This window comes from Athene noctua, chromosome 15 (genome assembly GCF_965140245.1).
Source record: "Athene noctua chromosome 15, bAthNoc1.hap1.1, whole genome shotgun sequence".
Lineage (NCBI taxonomy): Eukaryota > Metazoa > Chordata > Aves > Strigiformes > Strigidae > Athene > Athene noctua.
The window spans coordinates 6,251,832-6,275,469 of NC_134051.1; the positions used below are offsets into that span (position 1 = coordinate 6,251,832).

Genomic DNA, 23,638 nt, shown 5'->3' on the forward strand with positions numbered 1-23,638 from the left:
TGGATATAATGGACTTCATTAACGGATACATGAGATGCTACCAGACCTGCTTTAGGGGCAGAGAGGAAGAAAACAACCCCTGCGTGGAGGCAATTTTATTATTTATTTGTAGCAATAGGAGTGATCCAGAATTAGTGTTGGATTCAGTGGTGTGGCTAATGAGCTGGGCTGAGCTGGAATCCAAGCAAACCTATTAATGAGAGCAAACTGCAGAGATGATGCCTGGATCTGAAAACCCTCACATTAAACACAAGATCCCAGGCAGTGCTGGGATGGCTTGGCTGTTTTCTTCTTCCTCTGCATGGGGCTGTGTGGTTGTGTGCTGATGTGTTTGCATCTCAAGAGGCTTCTGCTTTCTGATCACCCCCAGCCTTTCTCCATTCTCTTCCCTTCTGCCAGCTCCTTCTTACACACTGGGTGAACTGGAGCTTCCGATTCAGTCTTTAAGACAACAGAACCAAAGTATTTCCACTCCCATGGGCCACATCTGCGTGAAGAATTGCCCAACTTGAAATACTGCAGCATCCAGCCCCGGTTTTCAGTTGCAGGCAGTGGCACATCTGCAGGTCCAGCTGGTTGGGGACACAGTGACAGAGCTGGGTACTCACACTGGTACCCAAATGCTTATCTGCAACTAAATACAGGTCATACAGGAGAGCAAAAAGCCACTTGAATTAGCTGACATCTCTGGTATAGCTTTATACAATCTCTTTGCAATAAATCAGAGGCTGTAAGAAATGTCAGAGTCATTAGGTGACCTCAATCTCCTTTTACCTGGAGCCAGTGAAGGCTTCTCTCAGTTCAGTAAGAGGATATTTCTTACACTTGCTGAAGATGGTCCACTTTTATTGCAGCTAGAATAACTGGGTTTTAGTCAGACTGACCTTATTTGCAACAGTGATAGCGATTTGAACTGGAGGTTTGCAGCAATCGCTGGAAGGCTTTAAGGAGCAGGGTAGATGCTTTGTGATGAAGACAGAAAGCTTCGTCCCTACATTTAAAACTAAACCCAAGGTGTTGAAGTCAGCAACGAATTCAGAGGGACTTGACCTTAGCACTGTGGGTCCGCTGGGATCCAGGGCCTGATTTGGAAATAACGCAACGGAGCGGAGGCATGAAAATAGAAGGGGAGTCTTAAAAAAAAAAGAGAGGCGTTTGTCTTGTAACGTGGCATTTGTACTGAGTGCTTGCTGACAGTGTGGTGCAGCAAAGAGCTTGTCTTTCTAAATCGATGCCAGTTCAAACATCGTCAGTGCTATTGTTGGATCGTTTTGTTTGATAATGGGTCTTTTGGGTAGACGGCCTGTTTCGATAAAGGGGCTGTGTGTATAACACTTTAGGCACTTTCCCCAGCTTTGCTTTTTTTAGTGGTGCATGAGTAACAAAAAAAAAAAAAAAGCAAATACAGGATGTGAGATGGGCAGAGTAGTCTCATTCACCCGAGAGACCGACACACCTTTGCTTCTGGTCGGTTTGGGATGGTGCCTGCTGTGGACTGCCTGAGCAGAATCGGACCCGTTTTGCTCAGAGAAAATGCTGCAAGCTTCAGAAAAATGTATGAAAATATGAGGTTTGTGGTTTTCTGGATGGAAACTGTTTTCAATGGGAAGCTTGAGTGTGGGCCAAGTCACCTGGGCATGGAAGATGAAAAAAAAAATCCAGCAAAACACTGGGCAAAGTCCCTGCTCACGAGATGCTCATCTGGCAGCACTTGCCTTCCCTCTGGGCTCCAGCAGAGCCCAAGATACTTGTTTAGAAAGCCTCTGCCTTTCCCTAATCTCGGGAGATTACTTTATTTGGTTGTATTATTGGTTTAGAGGATCTCGGTGGGTCCCGTTCCCCCACACAGCCTGTGTCCCTGCTGGTGCTTGGCCATCCCCACCATGTCCCAGACTGGGATTGGAAAGGTCCTTCCCCATCCCGTGCTGCGCTCTGGAGAAGTCATTATTTCGTAAATACTTTTTCCATGGGTTTTGCTGGCCAGGAGAGTTGCTTTGGGCCGTGCAGCCTGATTCCGTGTGGCTGGAGCTCATCGTCCTTCCCCTTCACTCTCAGGAAGCTGCTCATAAGGGCTCCCTATGCCTGCTCTCAAAATTAATTAGCACAGCTTGTTCTGGGTTACTCGAAATCACCTGCCTTCAGCTTCCAGCTCTTTGGACATAAATCATGAGCGCCTTGGCTTGAGGAGAAACTGTTCAGGTTTTGTGTTGGAAATTGCTATCAAATACAGCCCATATTCTGTGTCATTTTTGTTTTTATTGAAGAGGATGTGGCTCATGGAACATCGATGGACCTGGGCTGCCTTGGCGCACGTTAAGCAAGGTCTTGTTTTTATTGCAACCAGCTAATGAGATGGTACTTTGACAAATCACATAAACACTATTAGAGAAATGAAATTTATTATCTAGCTGTTTATCATGAGTGGATTCAAGGTAAAGACTCATGTGGAGGTAATCTCAAGGGATGGCTTTGAGGTAAAGCATACCTAGTCCTTACGAAACCCTTATCTGTTTACCTGCCAGCTTGTTTTGTTTCCGCAACTCAAGGCTGTTAGTTGAGGTGACCTGTGCCATTTCAGTCCAATTACTTTCACTGGGAATGAAAATTTTTTAAGCTAAACTCATACACGGTCAAGGCAGGCTGGGTTTCTTTAACAGTCATCTTTCCACTTCTAAAGAATTGGAGTCACTTTATTCTTTTCCCTATGCCAAAGTGCTCAGACTGGACCCTGTTGACCCCCTCAGCAGCGGCGTGCTGGCTTTGTTGGGGAAGAGTCACTAGAAGAGGCACTCCAGCTTGTGTTTCATCCTCTTAACTCACTCGTTTGGGCGATGGGCATAGCGGGCAGCAAAGGTTTGTCACACCAGCTTGTCTCGGCGTTGCAGCTCCCCAGCCTCCCCCTTGGTCTTGGAGAGGAACCCGCCCTGCTTTCCACTTGTTGATAGTTCTCTTCTCCAGCTCCTTGGATGTTCTCATTTTTTTGCCATCTTTTGTGCTTTCCAAGCCTCCAGTTCCATTGCGAGAGCCTGCAAACTTGTGGTTTTTCCCTCCGTGAAACTCTCTGTCACTGGGTGTACAGCCCCATCATTCCAACTGGCTGTTCCACGCCGTGGCATCGATGCGGAGCCAGTCTACATACCGAAACCCCGTCTCTCCAAAACCCTGCTGCTGTTTCTTTTGGCTGAAATAAACAACCAACTCCCCCATCCAGAGCCTGTGAAAGGCAATGGAAAAGTCTTTCTTGAGTCAAATTGACACCTTTCTTTCCATACGGAAAGCCCTTGGCAGACACGGATGAGCTAAGCTGTCCTGCTCGGCTGCGGCTTGCTGACAGCTGTTATTGCCATCGTACCAGTGGGGAAGTGGGAAAGGGGAAAAAGTAACTGGTGCAGCCTTCTAGGGAGACCTTTTGTGGCTGAGCCGGCCTGTCCCCATATCTTGGGACACGTGTTAGGTCTCTGCCCATCAGATCAGGGTGCTTGGAGCCTCCAGGCTCCGATGGGAGTCCCCGCCCTGCTCTGGCTCCATGTGCATGGCACAGGCTGTCACCTGTTGTCCCCAGTGCCTGTTGCTCATCAGCAGGCCATCTCTGGGTCCATCTTATCTTGGTGCATTACTATAAAAAAGACCTTTATAAGCTGTGTGGGCAAAGTCTCTAGCCTGAGTTGTCTTAGAGCTCACATGAAACTGTTAAGACGGTGCTTGTCTCTTCTAATATTGCTTCAGTGTTTTAATTGCATGAGTTGGAAGCTGCTGCTCCAGTACTTAGTTGGGGAACTTCACAGGACCTTAATCATTTGCTAAAAAGCTTTCGGGCTCCATTACCATCTCATGACTCTCTGTAATTGAGTGCCTGCAAGTTGAGAAGCCTTCAGAGAAATAACTTGGTCCCTAGATTAGGTAGTCCAGAGCTGCCAAGGCTTTTTCCAGGGCAGGCAGGAAGCAATTAAACAAAGTAGAGCCCATCGGGGTGCTGGCAGGAGCTGGCAGCCTGTGACCAGCTTCCCCGGGATGCAGGAGGGACAGAAGGTGGTCTCATGGTTGCCCTTGAGTGCCAGCTTCTCCTGTCTCTGGAAAGTGTCTACCAAGGGATGGCTCGGCCTGCTTTCCCCAGGTAGCTCTGCAACGCCAGCTTTTCCCATTCGCTTTTCCCATTCAGCATTTCCTTTTTTATATTCAGTGAAGAAATACTGAAAAAGTACTTGCTCTGTGACACCTGCTCCCAGCCAGACCTGGAGCTGGTGCCCACCTCTGCTGCGCCCTGCTGATGGGTCCTGCAACCAAGGGCCATGCTGGGAAGGGTGAGCAGCAAGAGACCCCGAGCAGGCGTTTATCAGGATTGGGGGGCTGCAGCAGGCAGGGCTGGGTGAGATGGGGGCTTTGGGGAGGCTGGGTGATAGCTCAGGTGGGCAGAGGTGGGGGTGATGGCATTTTGTGATGCCAAAGGGACGGCAAGCGACGGCACGTGGGATTAGTGCTGCTGGATCATCAGCTGACCCCAGCGGTGGAGCGCAGCTGAGAACTGGTGGCTCATAGCACATAAGAGATGGCGGATGGGGATGCACGAGGGACTGGCCCGCTAAAGGCTGGAAGAGGGAAGACACCCGTTGTCTGCCTCATGTTGGGACTCACAGCAGATGCGCTTTACCAACCGGCGATGAGCGTCGCAGCGGGTGCGAGGGGGTCACCGCAGCCCAGTGCACCACTGCCTGTCTGCCAAGCCCTGGCCATGGGCTAAACCTCGTGGGTTTAGGGCAACTTCCCAGGGCCACGCACCCACCTGGGGCTGGCCCAGTGCTCACCAGTGGCGCGGGGAGGGCAGTTCAGCTGACAGGCGCTTTGTATCGCCGCCACTGCTGCATGGGGAACGTGACTGCGGGGAGGTGATGGCTAATTGCTGCAGCGAGTCAAGGACTGTTTAAGCAGCTAATTAATTCCTCCTAATCAGCCCTTGATCTGTTGAAAACTGCATGGTATTATCTCCTCTGCTGCAACACCTTGATAATTCCTGTCTGAATGGCCTTCACGGAGAACATATTTAAATAAACTCAATAGAGATTTCAGACAGATAGCAACTATAATTACCAGCTTGTACAAATTAAACCGTGGTTTGTTCTGTTCTTTTTCTCCTGCCTTCGCTGCCCAGAGCTCCTGCTAATCATGTTCTTGCTGCCAGTGGCACGCTGGTCCCCGGGGCGTTTTTTGCACATGCCTTCGGAAAGCCTGTGCCCGGTGCCGGGAGGGTGCTCAGTGGGCTGATATTTAGGATGAGGCTGCACATGGGCACATGCCAGCCTTGGCTGGTGCTGTTCCTGTGCCAGGGACATGGTGCCATGCCCGTGTTGTGCCAGCGAGCTGCAGAAACTTCCCACACACACCTCTTGAGGCTGCCGTGCACAATCCTCCCCAAGACCAGCCCTGCATTTTCCCTCCCATCTCTCCTAAGGTTTGCAATCTCCTGGAAAAGCTGAATTTTTCTGACCTAGGAGCTGCACAAGCACATGGACGTTTGCTTTGCGTGGCCCCAGGAGCCCAGGCTGGAGCTTTCAGCCTGACCATGGTGTTGAACCAGCACTGCCCTACCAGCACGTGGTCAATAAATCTGCACTAAGTGCTGCTGACTGCAGAGGGGCTCAAGCGTGGTTTGTTAGGAGGGATAAGGTCAGGCCACACTCATTTCCTCTGCAGTCACTTGGGACAGCCAGAGAGGCTGGCTTCTCTGGCATTCGGCAAAGGTCAGCCAGCCCTGGTGCTCTCAGGCAGGCCATGGACATGCATTTCCATCGCAGCCTGCTCTTCTGCTGCACTCTGCCTCGGCTCTCTGCTTCCCCGCTCACCTCTGGGAGCACCACAGGCAGAATTTGGGTGCTCAGGTGTATCTTTTTCCTCCCTGTTTTTTAGATAAATGTAATAGCTGCAAGCAGGGTTGTTTTCCAGCATCCAAGCAGTGACAGAGAACAGAGAACATTGTTGTGCTTTAACGAGGGATTCCAGGGAATCAGAAAGGAAAAATGGATTTTTCATAACAGGGGAAGAGGTTGGTGCCTCTGGTCCCCATAAATGAAATAAAGGTAGCATCAGGTTTCCTGCCCTTTTATCAGGTTACAAGCCAGCCAGGGCACGTCTCACCCACTAGGAGATGCTCATATGGAGTCATCTAAGTCCAGAGTCAGGGTTTCTCTTGCCCCAGCACCCACAGGAGGACAAACCCCCACAGCTGGCCTGGGAGAGGCCAGACTGAAGGACAAAGATAAAAAATTTGTTCAGATTGGTTTTGTCTGAATGCTTTTTTGTTAGTTAGAGCTGAATCATCCATGCATCCAGGACTCACCCTACACATGTGCATCCTCTTGCGACCAGGGTGCAGATGTGCCCCAGGGAGCTGATTGTTCTTCCTCGGGACTTTTCATGGAATTTCTGACTTTTGAGTCTCTTGGCAGGTTGCTTTCTAGATCCCACATGATGGGGCAGAATCCTTCATGCTGGAAAATGTTGCCAGACAGGTACAGTGAAGGTGGCATATCCTGTTCACTGTCACAGAATCACAGAATCATCTAGGTTAGAAAGGACCCTGGAGATCATCTAGTCCAACCGTTCTCCTAGCACAGTTCCCACCTACAGCATATCCTTAAGCTCCAAATCGACCCTACTCTTGAACATTTCCAGGGATGGGGACTCCACCACCTCCCTGGGCAGCCCATTCCAACCCCTAACAATCCCTTCTGTAAAGAAATGCTTCCTAATATCTAGTCTGAACTTTCCCTGGCGCAACTTGAGGCCATTCCCTCTTGTCCTGTCACTTTCTACTAGGCTAAAGAGGCTCAAATGGTCAGAATGGTTTGGGTTGAAAGGGACCTTAAAGGTCATCCAGTCCCAACCCCCTGCCCCGGGCAGGGCCACCTTCCACTAGCCCAGGTTGCCCAAAGCCCCGTCCAACCTGGCCTTGAACCCTTCCAGGGAGGGGGCAGCCACAGCTTCTCTGGGCAACCTGTGCCAGGGCCTCACCACCCTCACAGGGGAGAATTTTTTCCTTAGATCTCATCTAAATTTGCCCTCATCTTTTCTTCAGCCCAGACTTGAGCCCTGAACATTTTTGTGCCAACAGTTTGGTCAGGACAAGAGCATCCCCAGAAGTGGGCAGAGCATCTCCCCAGGTGGCGATGGCTCCCAGATTTCCTGGGATGCAGGCACAGCCCCTCTGCCCTGCTCCTCAGAGAGCTGGGAAGCAACCATTTGCCTCATCCCCCCAGTGCCTCAGTGTCCCTTGGGTTGAAGGGAGCTGCTAATCTATCCCAGTCTCCCAGGCATGCTGCAAGGCTAAATTCACTAGAGCCTGCACGGTATTCTTTGAACGCTATGGCGATGGGGCAGTGCGAGGACATAGCCTGGCTGATTAGTATTGAGAAGCAAAATGTCCCTTAGCCTGAGCCTTTGGGCCACCTGTTTTCATTCCCCATCTCTGGGGTGAGCCTGATACAGGAATGGAGTCATGCAAAACAGCACAAAGTCTCTATTTCAGAGCCATGGTTGAGAAAATTAAAATGTAGTGTGTTCAAAAGCCAGCTTCCCTGGATGGCAGACAAAAATAATCAATTTCCTTGAAACAAATACTAAATATTAATGAGAGGCAATGGTCTGCCATGCACAGAGGGCTGTAAAGAGCATTTCCCGTTGATCAGCTGCAGAGACAGGTTTGTGAGATTAAATTGCTTTTTGAACGGTTATTCGTGGCCCTTTTTGAGGTGGCTCAGGAAGGTTTGCCTGCCTGCAAAAAGAGAACGTTGCCATTTTGCATCAGGACAGGCACAGGGGAACGTGTGCTGATGCTTTCAGTTTTGTTTACGCAGTTGCCCGAGTGGTTGGGGAGGTGTCTCAGTTTGGTTACGCAGAAATCGGTCCCAAATTTACGTCGAGAAAGAGACAATTCCCTGGGAACATCAGCTGGCTGCGCCTGCCCCCAGCGAGCGCCGGAACGGCCTGCCAAAGGCAGAACATGGGAGCCAGGAGCACTCCCTGGCTTTGCAGCCACATCCGCTCATTGATTTATTTCAATAACGAGCATTGGGGGAAACATTAAAAAAATTAATTACAGCCTTCACCAAGTATCCTAAAGTGAAAGCAGAGGACTGGGAGCTTTGGAAAAGGAGCCTTGAATTTTTCTATTGCTTTGACCCTCGGGTAAGTCAGGAAACTTTGTTATAACTCAGTTTCCAAGCTCAGATGTTGGAAGAAAAATAAAAATGCTCCCTTCCCTCCCTCACCAGGACAGACAGCTGTGGTGTGGGGCTTTTTTCTCCTGATGCTGTGCTTGCCTGTGGGCAGCACGTTGCTGGTCTCAGCTGGGAGGGCAAATAGCTCACCAGGAACAGCCACAGCCCTCCCGGGGGGCTGGCGGTTTCAGCCCTGCCGCGTCCTGCACACGGCCACGGAGGATGCTGAAAGCATTTTGCATCTGTTATGCAGTAAATAATAACACGTCGGTTCATGATTTTATAAAACTATTAAGCCAGCTGCACAGCCATGGGTCGAACAAGAGCTAATATTAGCTAGAAATTACTAAAATTAGAACCGAGCCAGAACTAATTGGTTGTTCACGGCATAGAACCAGAACCGGAACAAATTAATTGTTGCTGAAATAGCGCCGCGGGGCCTGGCAGGCGCCATCACTTCCAGCCCCATGCAGGCTCCCACTCTGCTTTCCTCGGGATGACTCCCATGCGGGCTCGGAAAGGAGCCCAGGGTCCCATCCTAAAGCTGTGACAACTAAATAAAAGTTGGCGTCTTGGTCCCAGCCGGGGAGGCAGCAGCGACGTGATGCAGCGTGAGCCGGGCTGTGCTGGGAGTGATCCCAGCACGGCTGAGCCAGCTGCCGTCCCGAAGGGCTCGGAAACACGTCCCCTCACCCCACTGCGCTCCGTCGGTGCCCACATGGGCCTTTCTGAAAGTGAGGGTAATTCCCTCTACAGCTCCCAGAGGCAGACAGGCTCTCCCCTCTAATCCCAGCACCGCTGCCTTCTCTTTCAGCTTCAGCTTTGCCGCCGGCTGAGATGCTTTGCGAAGCTCTCAGAGCGAGCCGGGAGCCGCCATCCGTACAAACGCCGCCAGAATAATTTCCAGGGAATTAGGAAGTTGGTACAGATAACTGGCATGTGGCTCCATTTTTCCATCTGTGGCTCAGTCACCTGTATGGTCACTTCCTTTTACTTTTCTAAGGTGGTAACTCACCCTATATTTCTTTTTCCACTCTCTCAGCATTCAAACAGCAGCTCCCATTTTAGCAGCAGCGTGACGCACGGTGTTTTAAATTCAATTTAGAATACAAACTATTTATACCAGCCAGAAAAAGGCAGTGAAGCAGCTCTCTCTGTCATGAGTGGATTTGTAATTTCAGAGCAATCATTGCATAACTAATTGAATCAGCTCTCAGCATGTGAAATCAGTGCTCTGCTTATCAGAGGTTTTCATCATTCTCCCCTCCTGAAGCCAACAGTCCCCCTCCACCAGCAGCACTTTGTGCTTTTGCATCACCCTGGGAAGAAAGCAGGACCTGCAAAGCTGTCTTTCTCTGCTCAAATAGAGCCAATAAATTACCAAATACATTCAGAGTAGATGAATAGCTGAGTTGCAGGTGCCTCCCAAAAGCTGCCCAGGCTCCATGCGAGGGAGTGAAGTGCATTTGAAGCTAATGAAGTGCCAGCCGTGTCTGAGAAGCAAATTGGTGTTGAGATGTTCTGCTGACTCCCACCTCCCGCTTCATTGCCCAGGTGTGCTCTGCTTGGCTTGAATTTAGGGTCTGATCCAAACCCCAGGCTTGAAGCCTGAAAATGGAGCCTAAAAGAGGTAATAAATACAGCGACAGCTTTCTGAGGGATACAGGAAGTATAGAAAACAGAGTAGCTGTAAGGATTTTCATCAGCTTGTGAGTGAGGGTCCTGGATTTGGTGACTTGGGTGGATCCAGCCCTGCAGATTTTGGAAGCAGCTCCAGGCACCTGCATGCAACAGCCTCACAGGGTGAGAGGGCACCTCAGCTGTGAGAGGTTTTGGGCAGGGGCCCATCAGCTTCTGCAGAACACAGAGCTTAAAATTACAGCCAGAGAAAAATGTGCTGTAAAGGATGCTAATTCCTCCCCAGAGATGCTGCTTGCATACACGTGAGTCCTGGGCTGTTACTGACATGCTGTACGGAATGGACTGAGACAGCCGTGCAGGGAGGGGTGCCGAGTGTGGATGAGACCTTAATGCCTACAATTGGCGAGTGCTGACAAAGGCCAGCTGGTTCAGGCTCTACAAGTGGAAGCAGTTCTCTGGGTAAAGCTAGTAGATCTTGTCTGAGGTGAGCTTGGGAGAATGCTTGTCAGACTTTTCTGGATGTGTGTAGGGAAGAGTTGCGGCTGGGTGTAGGAGATGACAGAATCCAGAGAGATCTGGGTGTCCCTATGGTCCATCCCTTCCTGGGAATCTGTTTTCCTTCTAGGACGGTAATACTGGGCCCTGTGACAGGGACCTGTTTGCCTTGGTGGCCTAGGACCACCTTAGCAATGCTCTTAGCCTTGTTGCACACATGTTATCCAAGCCACATATTCCCCAAAACTAATGTATAGGGTATTTTTTTTTTTGGTTCTTGGTGCTGCTGGCTGGCCTGGTGTGCACTGGCATATGCAATGCAAGCGCTAGCTTAGTTGGAGCTGGCATGAGTAGGAGAAGGAGCTCTCATCCCCAGGCTTGGTTTAAGCCGCATCCCGTCAGTGGCCTCTGCTTGCTTCTCACACAAAGTCACTCAGGCGGTGTGTGTCCCTGCATGGGGCTGAGGCTGTGGGATTCACACTCCTGGGGCAGCATGTGCCCAGGCACTTCCAACCACTTGCTTTGTTTTCTGTTGTCTCTTCAGGTAGCCAGATGGGAGCACAAAACACGAGTGCTCAGCCAAGTCTTCGGCTCTCCACGTGCTGCCTGCTACTGCCTGGGCGCTGTTATCCTGATGCTTAACTGTGTGCGGAGTCATTGGTAAGGAGTAAACCCACTGCTATGTGTTGATGCAAAGAAATGTCCCTGTGGGGTGGGGAGGATGAGGGATATTTGCTCTGCAGTGCTTTGATACCTTCAACTGGCAGTAGATTTATTCCAGGATTTGAAATAAAGACAAGAGATGCACCAGTGTGGCCAAAATCATCAGTGTCAACAGCCTTTGAGGGTCATGGGTTTCCTTGCTCTGCTCTCCGGGGGTGGTTCCTCTGCCCTGTGAGCAGCCCAGGTGACAGAAGAGCTGTTTACATAGGATGGATCTTTAATTTTCTTGTAAAATTCATAAAATTAAACCTGTTTTTAAGAAGCTGCAGTTTCCTGTGTGAGCAGGATTATCTGTGCACTTAGCAAGCAGTCTCTTTAAACTCTTATCTGCAATCTCTTTAAATACTACCTGTGCCAGCTAATAGTATTGTATGACTGATGCACCGTACACCATGGGAATACGTCCTCTGACGTTCTGAGTGCAGCAAAGAGCTTTACTGCAGAAGATTTCCTCAATGCCAGCAATTTATCTGTGATCTGGTAGGCTTTATCTTCAATGCTGTTAGGAGAGACAGACTCTCACACTAAATTCCCAGATTCAATTATGCCAGGGTCAGAGCTAATGGGTTGTTTAGTACTTTGGGTAATTTCCCAGGCGCAGAGATCTCAGGCTGGAATTTGTACATGTATTTAAGTGCTTTGCCTTCCTGGAAGTGAGACCAAGACCTGCCCTTGCCCTTCTGCGTTTGTCCCAACTACTTCTTATTGCAGAAACTGTAAGAAAGCTTGCAATGAATGGGGCTGTAATTGAATGCAGGCGATGTGGAGGGCGTGTGTGTGTTCTGCTGATGCCTTAGTGACACGGCGGGCTTGGATTTTGCTGGGGAATGTCTCAGCAGTCTCTTGTACAGATGACATAGTTGTTGTCTGGGATGAAATGCAAAGCCTTGTGCCTGCCTTTAATTAAAAACACAGTTGATGGAGGGACAGTCTCTGTTCCCAGTGGTCAGTGAGGCTCACTGGGTCACAGCAAGGCACCAGTGAGGAGCTGCTGGGAGAGCAAAGAGGCTTCATCTGTCCCAGCAGTACATCATGTTTTCCCCCTGCAGACCCCTCAGTGCCCTACCAGGGCTGGCATCTCTCTGTGTCATGAGTTTGTGAGTGCTGTGGGACTCATGGGGGGCAGCTCTGCCTGCACAGCCCATGAGGTGAGTCCTGAAGGAGGTAGAAAGGCTAACCCAGGGAACTGGAAAAGCCCAACTTGGACTTTTGGGTTTGGAGGAGGGTCCCTGGAAGATGGGGCAGCTCACCCCCAGCAGAACATGGATGAGGCATCAGCCCATTGCACTTGCCAGCCCACACGATGGGCCAAGGCTGTTTCAGATGGTTGCAGTGTGAAGTTTATTTTGCCCAGGTGTTTCAACACTGTTGTGTTATTCCCTTCCCTTTCCTTGGCACTGCATTTGGCCCAAGTGACATCTAGCAGGCTTTGGAGGCTGTTCAAGCAAGGCAAGCTTGATGATGGGAGTGATGGGATGGTTTCAGGGTGGTCATCAGAGCAGCAACTGCTGGAGTTGCCGTGAAACAGACCCGAGAGACTCGTTGCCTCCATTCCCAGCTCAGCTACAGGACTGCCCAGGGCTTATTTCTCAAGCCTGGAGAGGTGGTGCTGTTTGGGAAGGACTCATCCTTCCCCTTGCCCTTTCAAGGTATCAGCCAGGTCCAAACTGGGGTTTGACTGGCCAGAGGAGGTTCACAGGTCATACAGCACAAGCACAGACATCTCAGTGGCCAGTGCTGCTGGGAGGCACACTTCTCACACCCTCTTGCTATTTTGCTTTTCCCTTTATTTTACGAGTCGCTTGTATTTGAGTGCCCTGATGAAAGCAGGTTTTCCACTCCTTAACCCTGCAGAGGCAATCCAGCCAGCAAAGCGCAAGCTGTGCCTCGCGCTTTGACTGCGCACAGCGGTCAGGGTTGCTTGCGCAGAGTGTGCTGGCTGCTGATAGCAAGCAGAAAGACAGCCTCGGGGGGTCCCTCCACCCCCGGTGCTGTAATTCAACCTTTAAAACTCCTCTCTGCGTGCTTTAGGGACTTTTTATGTGGGTGGGGGCTGCCAGGGAGAGATTGAGGAGCCTACGGGTTGTCTCTCTTGTTTTTAAAAACCTGCTTCCTTTTTGCAGCTGAATTTTTGAAAGGCTTCAAGCTGGGGCAGAGGAGGGGAGGGCAGCGCACACAAAAACTTTGTGAGTGGGTTGGCATTCTGGTTGAAAGCACCCAGGACCTGGGCTGTGTGGCTGGTTTGCCCCACACAGGAACCTGTGCCGTGGTCCTGTCCCCAGCTCAGCACTGTGATGCTGTCATGCAAGCTTTGCTCCGAAGGGATACCTTGGGTGTAAGAAGAGGAATGTCTTGTGCTCAATTAAGCAATTAGGTGCTTCCCAGCTCTGAGCTTCATTATCAGCCTTGGCTTGTTTCTGAGAAGCAATCCGGAATGACCTGTGACCAGGGGAGACCTGCTTAGTCAACTGCACAAGACAAGCATCCTTAATTGCTTTGGTGCAATGATTATTTTCATTATAGTTGTGTTCTTTCTGCAAAAAGCAGGGAACTTCCATCACCGAGGCTCTTATCTGTGAAAACAATTCATGAACTTTTGAACTATCTGCACTACATACACTACCCCAGCGGTTTATGACTGTTATCTGTGTGACATGGGACGTGACAACCTTCATTGTCCTCCAGACTCGCATCCAGCATCGCTCTCTCCTGCCTCACCACGTTGATATTCTTCCCTGCATCAACTCTCCAATTAGCAACTGGTGCTGCCTCCCAGCCCTCCCACGCTGCCTTTTGCACACCCTGGCAAACTCCCCATCTCGGAGCAGGTGTGTGCAGGTGGTTTTGTATGCTTATGAACTTCCCACCTGAAGGGTTTTGGGATGTTTGAGCTGTAGAGGCAACACCCACATGCACACCCTGAATGCGGGGGTTGCAGATGGGGGGTGCTCGGGGCTGTGATGCCTCTGGTGGGAGCAAGCCCTGCAGAGGCTGAGCAAGAGTGTAATGGTTGGACTAGATAATCTTCAAGGTTTTTCCCAACCTTGATGATGATGATTCTGAGAGGGCAGCACCCTTGGCAATGGGCTTGGTGGGTACTGCACTGCCAGCTGACATGAAGTCCTCCTTTGATACTACCCACTGGGTATTGCCTCCTGCATGGACACGCTTCTCGCTTGGAGCTGACAATTCAAAAAAAATTAATCCACCCTGGGATGGGATTTTGGACCGGGAAAGGGTTGTTTGTCATTGCCTGGTAGTGCCTCTTGCCTTTGCGCTCAATACTATTTAATTTTGTGAGCTAGTACCGTGAATGAGCATGGCATAAATGGTATCGATCCAAGAACCATGTGGCCTTTTGTGCAGAAGTGACCAAGTTCAATGATGGGAATTGAGCGTGGCCTGAAGGAGCTGATGTCCCCTCCGAGCCATGCCTTCAGCAATCTCTGATGGCTGGCTGGGAAAAGCCCCCGGCGGCTTGGCTGCTGGGCATCCAGATGAGGAAACCAGGCAGCTGAGATGTGAGGTGGCGGGAGAAGCTGCCGCAGCCCCCACCTGACCTAAATAACATGCACAACAGTGCTGGCAGAAAAGCAGAGTCATTATTGGCAAAAGAAGCTGTGAAGATGATGACCAGGCTAACAATTGCCGGTGGTATCAGCAGGAAGATTTTTGTGTGGCTGGGGGTTGCTTTTTTTTTCAAATGAACAAGATCTTTTGTCCCAGTATGTGCTGCTGGGCACCACCGGATGGTTTTATCCCCATTGCCTCCTTTTTCCGAGAGGAACAAAACCTCAGACACAGGGGACGGACTGACATCCCGCACAGTGAATGTGGCACCTTGCAGCGGTGGCTGCTGCTGCCGAAACTTTGGCTGCTGCTTGCCAGCCCCTGGCCCAGTTCTGCCTCAGTTGCATTTGCCAGCCCCAGTTTCCCAGCTGATATTTGGGATCAATCAAAGGGAGCGCTGTTAGGCTGCTCCCAGCAGCAACCCAGTTTGCTGGGTGAGGTCTTTGCCCTCCTTTACAAGAAAGGGATGACAAAATATGTTCACTGTGGGCCACTGAGAGAGGCCCAGAGACCTAAAAAGCTCAGCTTCTCTCTTAGTACAGTATTTCTAGGTTTGCTTTGTCCTCCATGCAGCCTTTGGCGATGTATTGTGGGCTATAGGTTTGATAAGTTTTCTAGTGTTGGAATTGCTGTTCTCTGGTTGGATAAATCAGTGCCTGTTTGTGCAAACCTGGCTGCATGTCCTCTCCGTGTCCCAGCGAGAGGACCTGCAGCTGATTTTCCTTCCTCCTGCTTTCTTCCTGCAAGCCCACCAGTGTGACATCTGCTTCCCCATGCTTCAGTAACATTTTGAATTTTTTTTCCAGTTCATGTGGCTTATGTGGTAAACTGAAAGACGACAGATTCAGAATAGATACAAGCAAGAAATTTTGTATGATGAGGGTGGTAAAACACTGGAACAGGCTGCCCAGAGAGGTGGTAGATGCCCCATCCCTGGAAACATTCACAGTCAGGTAGGACAGGGCTCTGAGCAACCTGATCTGGTTGAAGATGTCCCTGCCCATGGCAGGGGGTTAGACTGAATGACCCTTAAAGGTCCCTTCCAACCCAAACCAGTCCATATTTCCCATGAAGCGGTGATGTGTGCGTGGTGATGGGTGAGTGTCTGAGCAAGCACGTCTCTGATTTGGGAATGGGGGCAGAACGATGCCTGCTGCAATGGCTTCCCCATGCACAGCCCTGCAGCACGCTGTGGCAGTTGTGCAGCCCGACTGTAGCCACCATGGGTGCTCCCACCCTGCCAGGAATTGGCCAAATCTGCCAGCCTGGCCAGAGTGGAGCTGATGGTTTTGGGTTTCCCCTTTTGGGGGTGGAGAATAGGTGCCTCTGGTGTCAGGCTTCATGCTGGCAAGTGTGGGGAGAGGTCAGGGGAAGCCTCACTTCCCTAGTTTCCCTTTTCCAAAGCTGGGGGCATCTTCCAGGCTGTACACCCTGCCCCTCCCAATGGCAGACATCCTCGTGATAGCAGCCAGGTATGTGATTAAAGTAGGTCACAGCCCACTCCCCCTCCCCTGCGCTGGTAATCGGGATGCTCCTCACCATGGCAATCACTCCACTCAGCACATAAAGCATTTTCAGGTACTGGGACAAAGTGTGGCTTTAATTGGTGTCCTCTTGGGTACCGAGCTGGGCTGCTGCCTTGTTGTGCAGCCAGGAATAAATGCTGTAACAAACGTGACTCAGAGGCACATGGTGAAAGGGACTGGTTTAATGACAGATTGGCTGCATGACTAGCTCCCCCGGCAAGGGAGATGGCCGACACCTTGTCCTCCCCCTGCCAGGGAGGGTGAAACGCAGCGCACTGAGGCTCCCCTGCCACCGAGGAGCAGTCACGGATGCCAGAATAATTGACAACTCCGTGCTGCTTGTCATGGCCCAGCATCATAAATGCTTAAAAGGTTTATTTACCAATTCTGAAAACTCCTGTGCGCATCATGTTTAATGCAAATAGAGAGTGTGTTTAGGAAGATATAAAACATTACTAGAGGGAAAGGCAGTCCATTATCTCCGTGCAAACACCTCCCTCTCTAGCTGTAAGCCAAACAGCAGGGGACTGAGCAAGACATGCTGATGAGGATAACTAACGCAGGCCTATCCAACCATGAAAAGGAAGGATGGGATCATCTGGAGCAAGGGAGGCAGCTTTGCCAAAACAAACCACATCACGTGCTGGTTGCAAAACCTCCCAAGGCTGATTCGCAGTCAACCAGTTCACACTCTTGAAGCCACCTTTGCTCTTCTCATGCTCCAAGGCTAAGTCAGGTCACCAGCACTGGATAGAGGAGTCTTGAGGATGTAAGACAGTGTGAATCCAGCTCATCCAGAGTGAGAAGCTGCCTCTGAGGGCTGTGCTCTGGCTGTACCTCTCTCTGCTCCGCCATCTCTTCACTGGGGCTGGGATCCAGGCAGGGGCCAGCTCTTCCTCTGTGGAGCAAAGAGCTCCAGAGCATTGCCAGGGATATCATGTTGTGCTGTGAGAGCAGGGCCAGGCCTTGCTCAGGCAGATGGACACATGTCCACAGGGGGATTGCTTTCCTCCCAAATCCAGGCAGAATGGTAGCTGGGATGCAGATTTGGGTTTCCTCATAGGGGAGACTTGTGTCACTTAAAAATAAATCCCAGGGAAATGATGCAAAGGATTGTACAGCTGCTGCTGCTGTTTCATGTTGCAGCCAGGTTTCTGTGTTCCCATCAATAATGATTTTAAGCTAAACCGGTGGAAGCCTGGTGAGCACAGGGAGGTGTGCTGTGAGCTGGAGGAGGGCCAGCCCCAGGGACATGTGCCATTACATTGCCTGGGGCCATGCGTCGTTCCTCTCCCTGGAAAAGGGAATTTCCCTGTAATTTCCAGCATGAGGGACAGAGTGTAAATCACCAAGATGCTGTATTCTTGCTTGCTCCCAAGCACATTACGTTTATTCTATGTTTTGTTTCCTTGCTGCAGTCTGAAGTGAAGATTAAATAGCTTGCCCTGGAATCCTAAAACATCCCTGACAGTAGAAAACCTAGTAAGAATGAGTTCCAAGGAAAACAAAAAATACCATGCAGGTCACTAAACCGTGGGGTTTAAGTATCATCTTGGACTTTTCTTGGTGCATGTAACTTGCCATCTGGTCTTTGAACTTCTGAAAGGTGTTTCCAGCTGCTTGTCCACCAGCCAGGCAGGCAGGATTGTTTCTTTCAGCTTTCATTTGGACAACAGAGAAAATCCAAGGATTTGCAGAGCTTGGGGAAGCTGGACATCGGGGGGGGAAAAAAACTACCCCAAGCCCTGCAGGTTAACGTCTTGGAAGCACTTCCCAGCTGAGGAGCCTGGGAGCACGGGCCGGAGCAGTTCTCCTGGCCTGGCCCTGGCAGGCAGCTGTGGCCAGAGGTGCAGGAGAGCTGTTATTCCACTTGAATTTCAGCCTCCAGGGTGCTCATTAGAAAAAAGGCTCAAAGTTTCCTACCTCATATGTCAGCAACATGCAGAGAAACACTGTGTACAGCTCTGCAGGTCTGTTATCTCCTCTCACTATTATTAACGGGCATTTTTTTAATCACGGTGTTGTCTCCTTTGTCGTCATACGTTTGTATCGGAGCTGTGTGAGATGCTGAGCCTGCCAAGTCCTGCTCCGGGCAAAGTTCAGGGGGATGAAGGGAGGGGTCACAATTATTCCACTCACAAATGAATATTTGGAAGGTCAGACCTGAAATGCCTGAACAAGCCTGGAGCTGAGAAGCTGTGTTCGCACTTGAAAATGTGTGTCTCTAGTATTTTCCTTTTGCCGTTCCAGTCCTCCCCCTGACTGTCAGGCTTCAGCCGTGAATCACTCCTGGGCACGTGGCTAACACATGAATGCTGCAAAATATTTTGATGGAGAGGAACGGGGGTGGGAGCATGAGATAACCCAGCCGATTGTTCCCAACCTTTCAAGTCCTGTGCTGAGGCATCACAGCCTCCAGCACTTGCAAGGGCGTCTTTCCCAGAGCTCCTGGTGATGATGAAACCTGGGGTTTGGTGAGCAAGGCAAAGCTTTTGATATTGCATTTCAGTGGGGTTGGTATTTCCAGGAGCAAGCAAGGGTTGCATGTGGAAGTAGCTGCCCCAGGTCAAGCTCTGGCTGGTCACAAGGCTTTGGCTCCTTTCTTCTCCTGGTAGGAGGTTGAGTAGGTCCAGTTGGAAAAAGGGACCCAGCAAAGGGTCCTCTCCCAAAGCTCCTAATCTCCCAGGGAAAGGTAGGTGATGTTGGTAATGAGTGCTGCTTTTAACAGCCCTTGTTGTCTCTCTGACAGCTTCACAGAAGCCATGAAGAGCCAGCCGAAGCTGGAGGGCTTGGACTCCCACTGGGCCTATTACTTGGGCTTGGCCATCTTGGCTTTAGGGACCTTGTTTGTCATCTCCAGCTTCTTAGCACTGGGATTCACTGGGACGTTCCTAGGTAAGCACTGAATATTCAAGAGCTTAACCAGAAAGTGCATTTAATACTTGCAGGGGTCTTTTGCTAGGGCAGAGTCCTGTAAGAACTTCCTCATCGTTGCCTTCAGGGCTGTTAGATTTGGTCTCAGCTTTATGATACCAAAGCGTGATCTAACCATGCTGTTACCTCACATGAAGAAGATGGTGCTGTGGTTTTATACAGTCAATACCATCACCTTCAGTGTCAAGCCTGAAATTTTGGAAAGCAGCTGATCATCTGGCAGTCCAAATGCCCTCCAGAAAAGGGATCCCACAAGCAGGTCAGCACCGGCACCGCGGGTGTGAGCTGTCCGGCAGCCTTGATCTGAGCCCCCACCCGCTCGACACACGCGCCAAGGCTCGATCTCGTTTGCTTTTCCCTCTGCAATAAACCTGATGTTCGTTGACAGATTCTTTTATCTGCCGCTTTATGGCAGAAGGCATTTTCCACTGTGCCTGCTTTCACATTTAGAGAGTAATTCTATTAGCATTGTTGGCTTTAAAAACATGCCAGTATGTGTGGAATTCAAAAAAATAAAATAGAGACAGAAACAATAAATATCTAAGGAAAGGGGCAGCTCCTGCTGGCTGAAATAATCACAGCCCCAGCTTTGACACTGCATTTAGGCTGTGCTTTTGCAAGTGCTTTACAAACCAAATTCAATTAGCCCCTGCAGCGTCGCCAGGAAGAAGAGGGAGGTAATAAGCCTTCCTGGTTTCAAGTGGAGTTGCAAAGAAATGTGTTGAGTTGGCCAAGATCCTGCAGCCAGAAATAATGCTCAGCACTCCCAAATGTGTGCCTACACCCTTCATCTTTGCAGCCCTGCTCCTGGCCCTGTGTTACACCCCTGTCCCCCAGCTACCAGGCACCAGCACCCTCCAAAATCACCCACATCCCCTAGGAGTGATGCTGTGCCTGCGGAGACGTGTCCAGAGAGGCCGGGTGCAGGAGTACCCGCCAGCGAGAGCTGCTTGAATGCTCCTGAAGCTCAGCCAGGTCTGGGGTTGTTTACGTAAGGCCTGATTCATCTGAACAGGAGGATCCACTGGACTTGAACCGCTGGAGAAAAGCAAACAAGTGAGTCAGGCTCAGCGTAAGCAGTGAGAGTGGCCCTGTCCCCCTCTGCTCTGCATGGCCAGTGGCTCCCGTAGCCCCCGAGGCAGGGAAGAGGCAGGTGTCAGTGGCTCGTACTGGGCATTTCTTCTCCATCCTCTCTGCCGGCAGAGGCTCTCCCTGCCACCCGCACCTCAGGCTGAGGCTGCACGGCCCCAGGCCTCACCTGATGCAGCAGGGGGCAAGGCCAGCTCTCTCTGCTAGCTGGGTCACAACAGGCACCGGGGCAGAGCTGAGTCAGCGTGGGGAGATGCCAAAACCATGTGCTGGTACAGCCCAGTTGGCTGAAGACCTCTGTACCACAGAGGCATGGCCCAGCTGGAGCCCTGCAGAATGTCCATCCTTGCACCAACAGCGACTTCTCAGCTCTGTGCGAGCTCCCACGAGTCTAAGTCAGCCCACTCAATGGAGAATGCTGCTCAGCATGGTTTCTTACCCAGCCGTGGGGAAGATGAAGAGGTCTGCAGGTCTCTGAGGATCTTGTGTGGGATGTTGGTCAGGACTCTCTTGGGACTGGTACTTCCAATGCCCTCCTGCATGCAGGGTTTCAGTGCTGTGCTGGTGCTGCGGGAGGAGCAGGGTCCCCTGGCAGTGACAGTGCTTCTGACTGACTGCAGGTAGCAAAGGGCTGCGCTGCTTTGGCAAGAAGAGGGTTATAGCATCATCCAGCTGCTTGTTATGGTCAATACCTGAGCTCGAGAGAAGTTTTAAGAGAATCTGACACTCAAGCACTTCAAAAACCTACTGGAACAGCACTTGACCCTTCCTTTTTGGCTTTTCCTGCAGCAATGAGGGTTGAACCAGGCAGGGCACAGAGACCACATCAAGGCTGGCTGTTAGATTCCTTTTTTAACAGCACGTTTAAGCTTTGGATCAGCTGCAGAATGCTCTGTCTCGTAAGTGTGGGCTAAACGGTGCAGTGGCAGCCGCGTGAGTCACCCTCCTGCACCAAACCTTTCTGTGCCCCCCCATCTCCCACATGCAGCACTGACCCCAGCCTATGTGTGCAGGGGCTGGATGTGGCCCCTTGCCCTTACAGCCTTCTCCCCTGCAGAGCAATCCTCCCAGCACCCCTGCTCTGCACCATGCCCTCGCAGGGATTCGGGCATTTGCGGCGCCGTCTGCCTCGATATTTGCTCTATTTCCTGACAAATGCAGTAACAAAGGCTCGGCTTCCCCGAGGCTGAGGGCACCAAGAGGTGGCTGGACCTGTCTGAGCCCATCTGTCTCGCACCTGAGCGTGGTTCCTTCCAGCGCTGACCAAGATTTCAAGTAAATCTGACTTGACCGAAGTCTGTCACCAGGCTGTGGTGAAGCTGGAGGGCAGCGGGGGTGGTGCTTCAGCCCAGGTCAGGCTCCAGGGATCGTGGGGGTCCCTGCAGAGTGCATCAAATGGCTTTTTGCTGCCATGATCCAAAGTGCCTACCCTGTGCAGTGAGATGCTTACACTGACTTCCAGCAAAAAATAATCCAAATTAGATGCCAAAGTCCCTCAGCCTGACAAGGAGCAGATTCCTGTTTTGAGAGTGTAATGGAGGCACAGGAGATGCCTAAGCTGATGCTCTGCAAACCAACCCATTCCCTCAGCACCTGCCTGAATATCAAAATACTGCAGGTCCTCTCTGGTGGTCATCTTTACCTCTGTGGGTTTAGAGACAGGGTTTTACATCGGAAAAGCTTGTGTCCTGGGGGAGCTCCCTGCTCCCCCCAGCCGCTGTGTGCTTGTGCTTGTGGGGACCCAGCCTGGAGGGTCCTACAGCCCCACCAGTGTGGGGCTCAGATAAGCTCCTGCCAGCCCCACAGACCCAGGGCTTTGTGCAAACCTCCCCAGTGCCAGTGCTGTTTGGGGAGCGAGTGTTCAGCCCAAAAGCGAGGGCGGGCAGGGTATAATGAAGCATTTTGACATATAAGAAAGCACAGAAATGGGCTGTGGCAGGGGGTGATGTGTTCTTTCTACCAGAACAATCTCGGAGATGCATTGCCAAGTAACTGTGAGAACATATAGTATGAATACCAGGCAATTATCTCACTTAGTGGCCTGTAGTTAAAGCCCAAAAGCATTGTCTAATTGGGCAGGCACTGTTTATCCTTAGAAATAAATGTTTTTGCACCGTGTGAGGTCAAAGAAATTACACTACGATCCAGGTAATAATAATAACCTTGAATAGTTTGCACTCCTGTAATGCCTTTTATCTGGATTTCAGAGCACTTTCTCACCATACATTAATCCTCACCACCCTCTGCGCTATAAGAAAGACTGATGTTATGATCGGTGCACAATAGCACCAGGAGGGACAGAGGAGACTTGCCCAAGGTCAGGGAATGGGCTGGCAGCAAAGCTGGGAGCACAGCCCAGGGCAGTGGCAGCTCCCCAGGCTGATGGACCGGCACTGCTCCTCGCTGATTGATGGTACGTCTTGTGCACTGGACACGGAGCAAAATCCTTGCTGGGTTTTGTGGTCTCGCTTGTAAGACCAGTAGAAGTCAGAGATGGCCCTTTGTCCCTCCAAAATTCCCCTCACAAGCTGCACAACATCTTGCTTGTCATTTCTTTTCCAAGCTCCTTTCAGGAGGGTGGAAGGATTACTCTGAGGTAGATAGGAAGCTGGTTGGGTGCTGACAGTTCTGAAAGCTTTCCTCATTACAGATGACAATCACCTATTATCATCATCATCATGCCGATAATTGAGCGTTTTGTAGGCAGAGGTGCTATTTTCTGAAATTCTGAGAAATTCTCTGAACTATGAGATAAGGATGACACTGAATGAGGGCATTTGGTGGTGGCAGTCGTGATTATAACATCTCGAAACACCATTACAGTGCACTGGGCTTATTTCCCCATTAAATGGATCTGATCCTATGCACTTGCTTCTTCGTCAAGTGGCATCAGATGGGCAGTTTTCAAATGAGAAAGCCAGAATCAACCAGTTGGGACCTCAAGAGCTGCCTCTTGATGAGGGACGTGGCTGCTGTAGCCTCATTGCAATGCACAAACCTTTCCGGTGGGCGAAGAGCTATTCCCGGAAAAGCTGACGGTCACAGAGTAAAAGTAAACAGCCAACCTATTTGTTGCTGTTTTCTCAGTCAGCAGCAAACCCCCTCGTTTGCCTTCACTCTGCATCCCTGGCAGGGATGCCCCATCGCACTGGGAGGGTATCAGTGTGCTAAAGCCCCAACTCCCAGCTTCATGGAGCCTAACCAGAAACCCTCTGTTTGCTCTGTAGGTGATTACTTCGGCATCCTGATGGAAGCAAAAGTGACCAGCTTCCCCTTCAGCATCCTGGATAATCCCATGTACTGGGGCAGCACAGCTGTCTACCTGGGCTGGTCCCTCATGTGAGTACATGCCCCTGCAAACAGCACCGGCCGCGGGGCGAGCGTGGGGTCTGTGCTCGGCAGGGCATAAAGTGCTGGGTTGCATCAGGGGTCAAAGAAGCTCTCTGTGAT

General features: G+C 50.8%; 1 protein-coding gene across 4 annotated transcripts in view; it reads left to right on the top strand.

The window, feature by feature from the left end:
- The window catches only part of PEMT (phosphatidylethanolamine N-methyltransferase), a 43,503-nt gene that overhangs the window by 12,825 nt on the left and 7,040 nt on the right, over nucleotides 1-23,638 (top strand). For all 4 annotated transcript variants that reach the window (XM_074919684.1, XM_074919685.1, XM_074919683.1 and 1 more), the window contains exons 3-5: nucleotides 10,891-11,006; nucleotides 18,915-19,060; nucleotides 23,416-23,527. In XM_074919684.1, coding sequence (XP_074775785.1) covers nucleotides 10,891-11,006; nucleotides 18,915-19,060; nucleotides 23,416-23,527 — 374 coding nt within the window. The remainder of the gene's footprint in view (nucleotides 1-10,890; nucleotides 11,007-18,914; nucleotides 19,061-23,415; nucleotides 23,528-23,638) is intronic.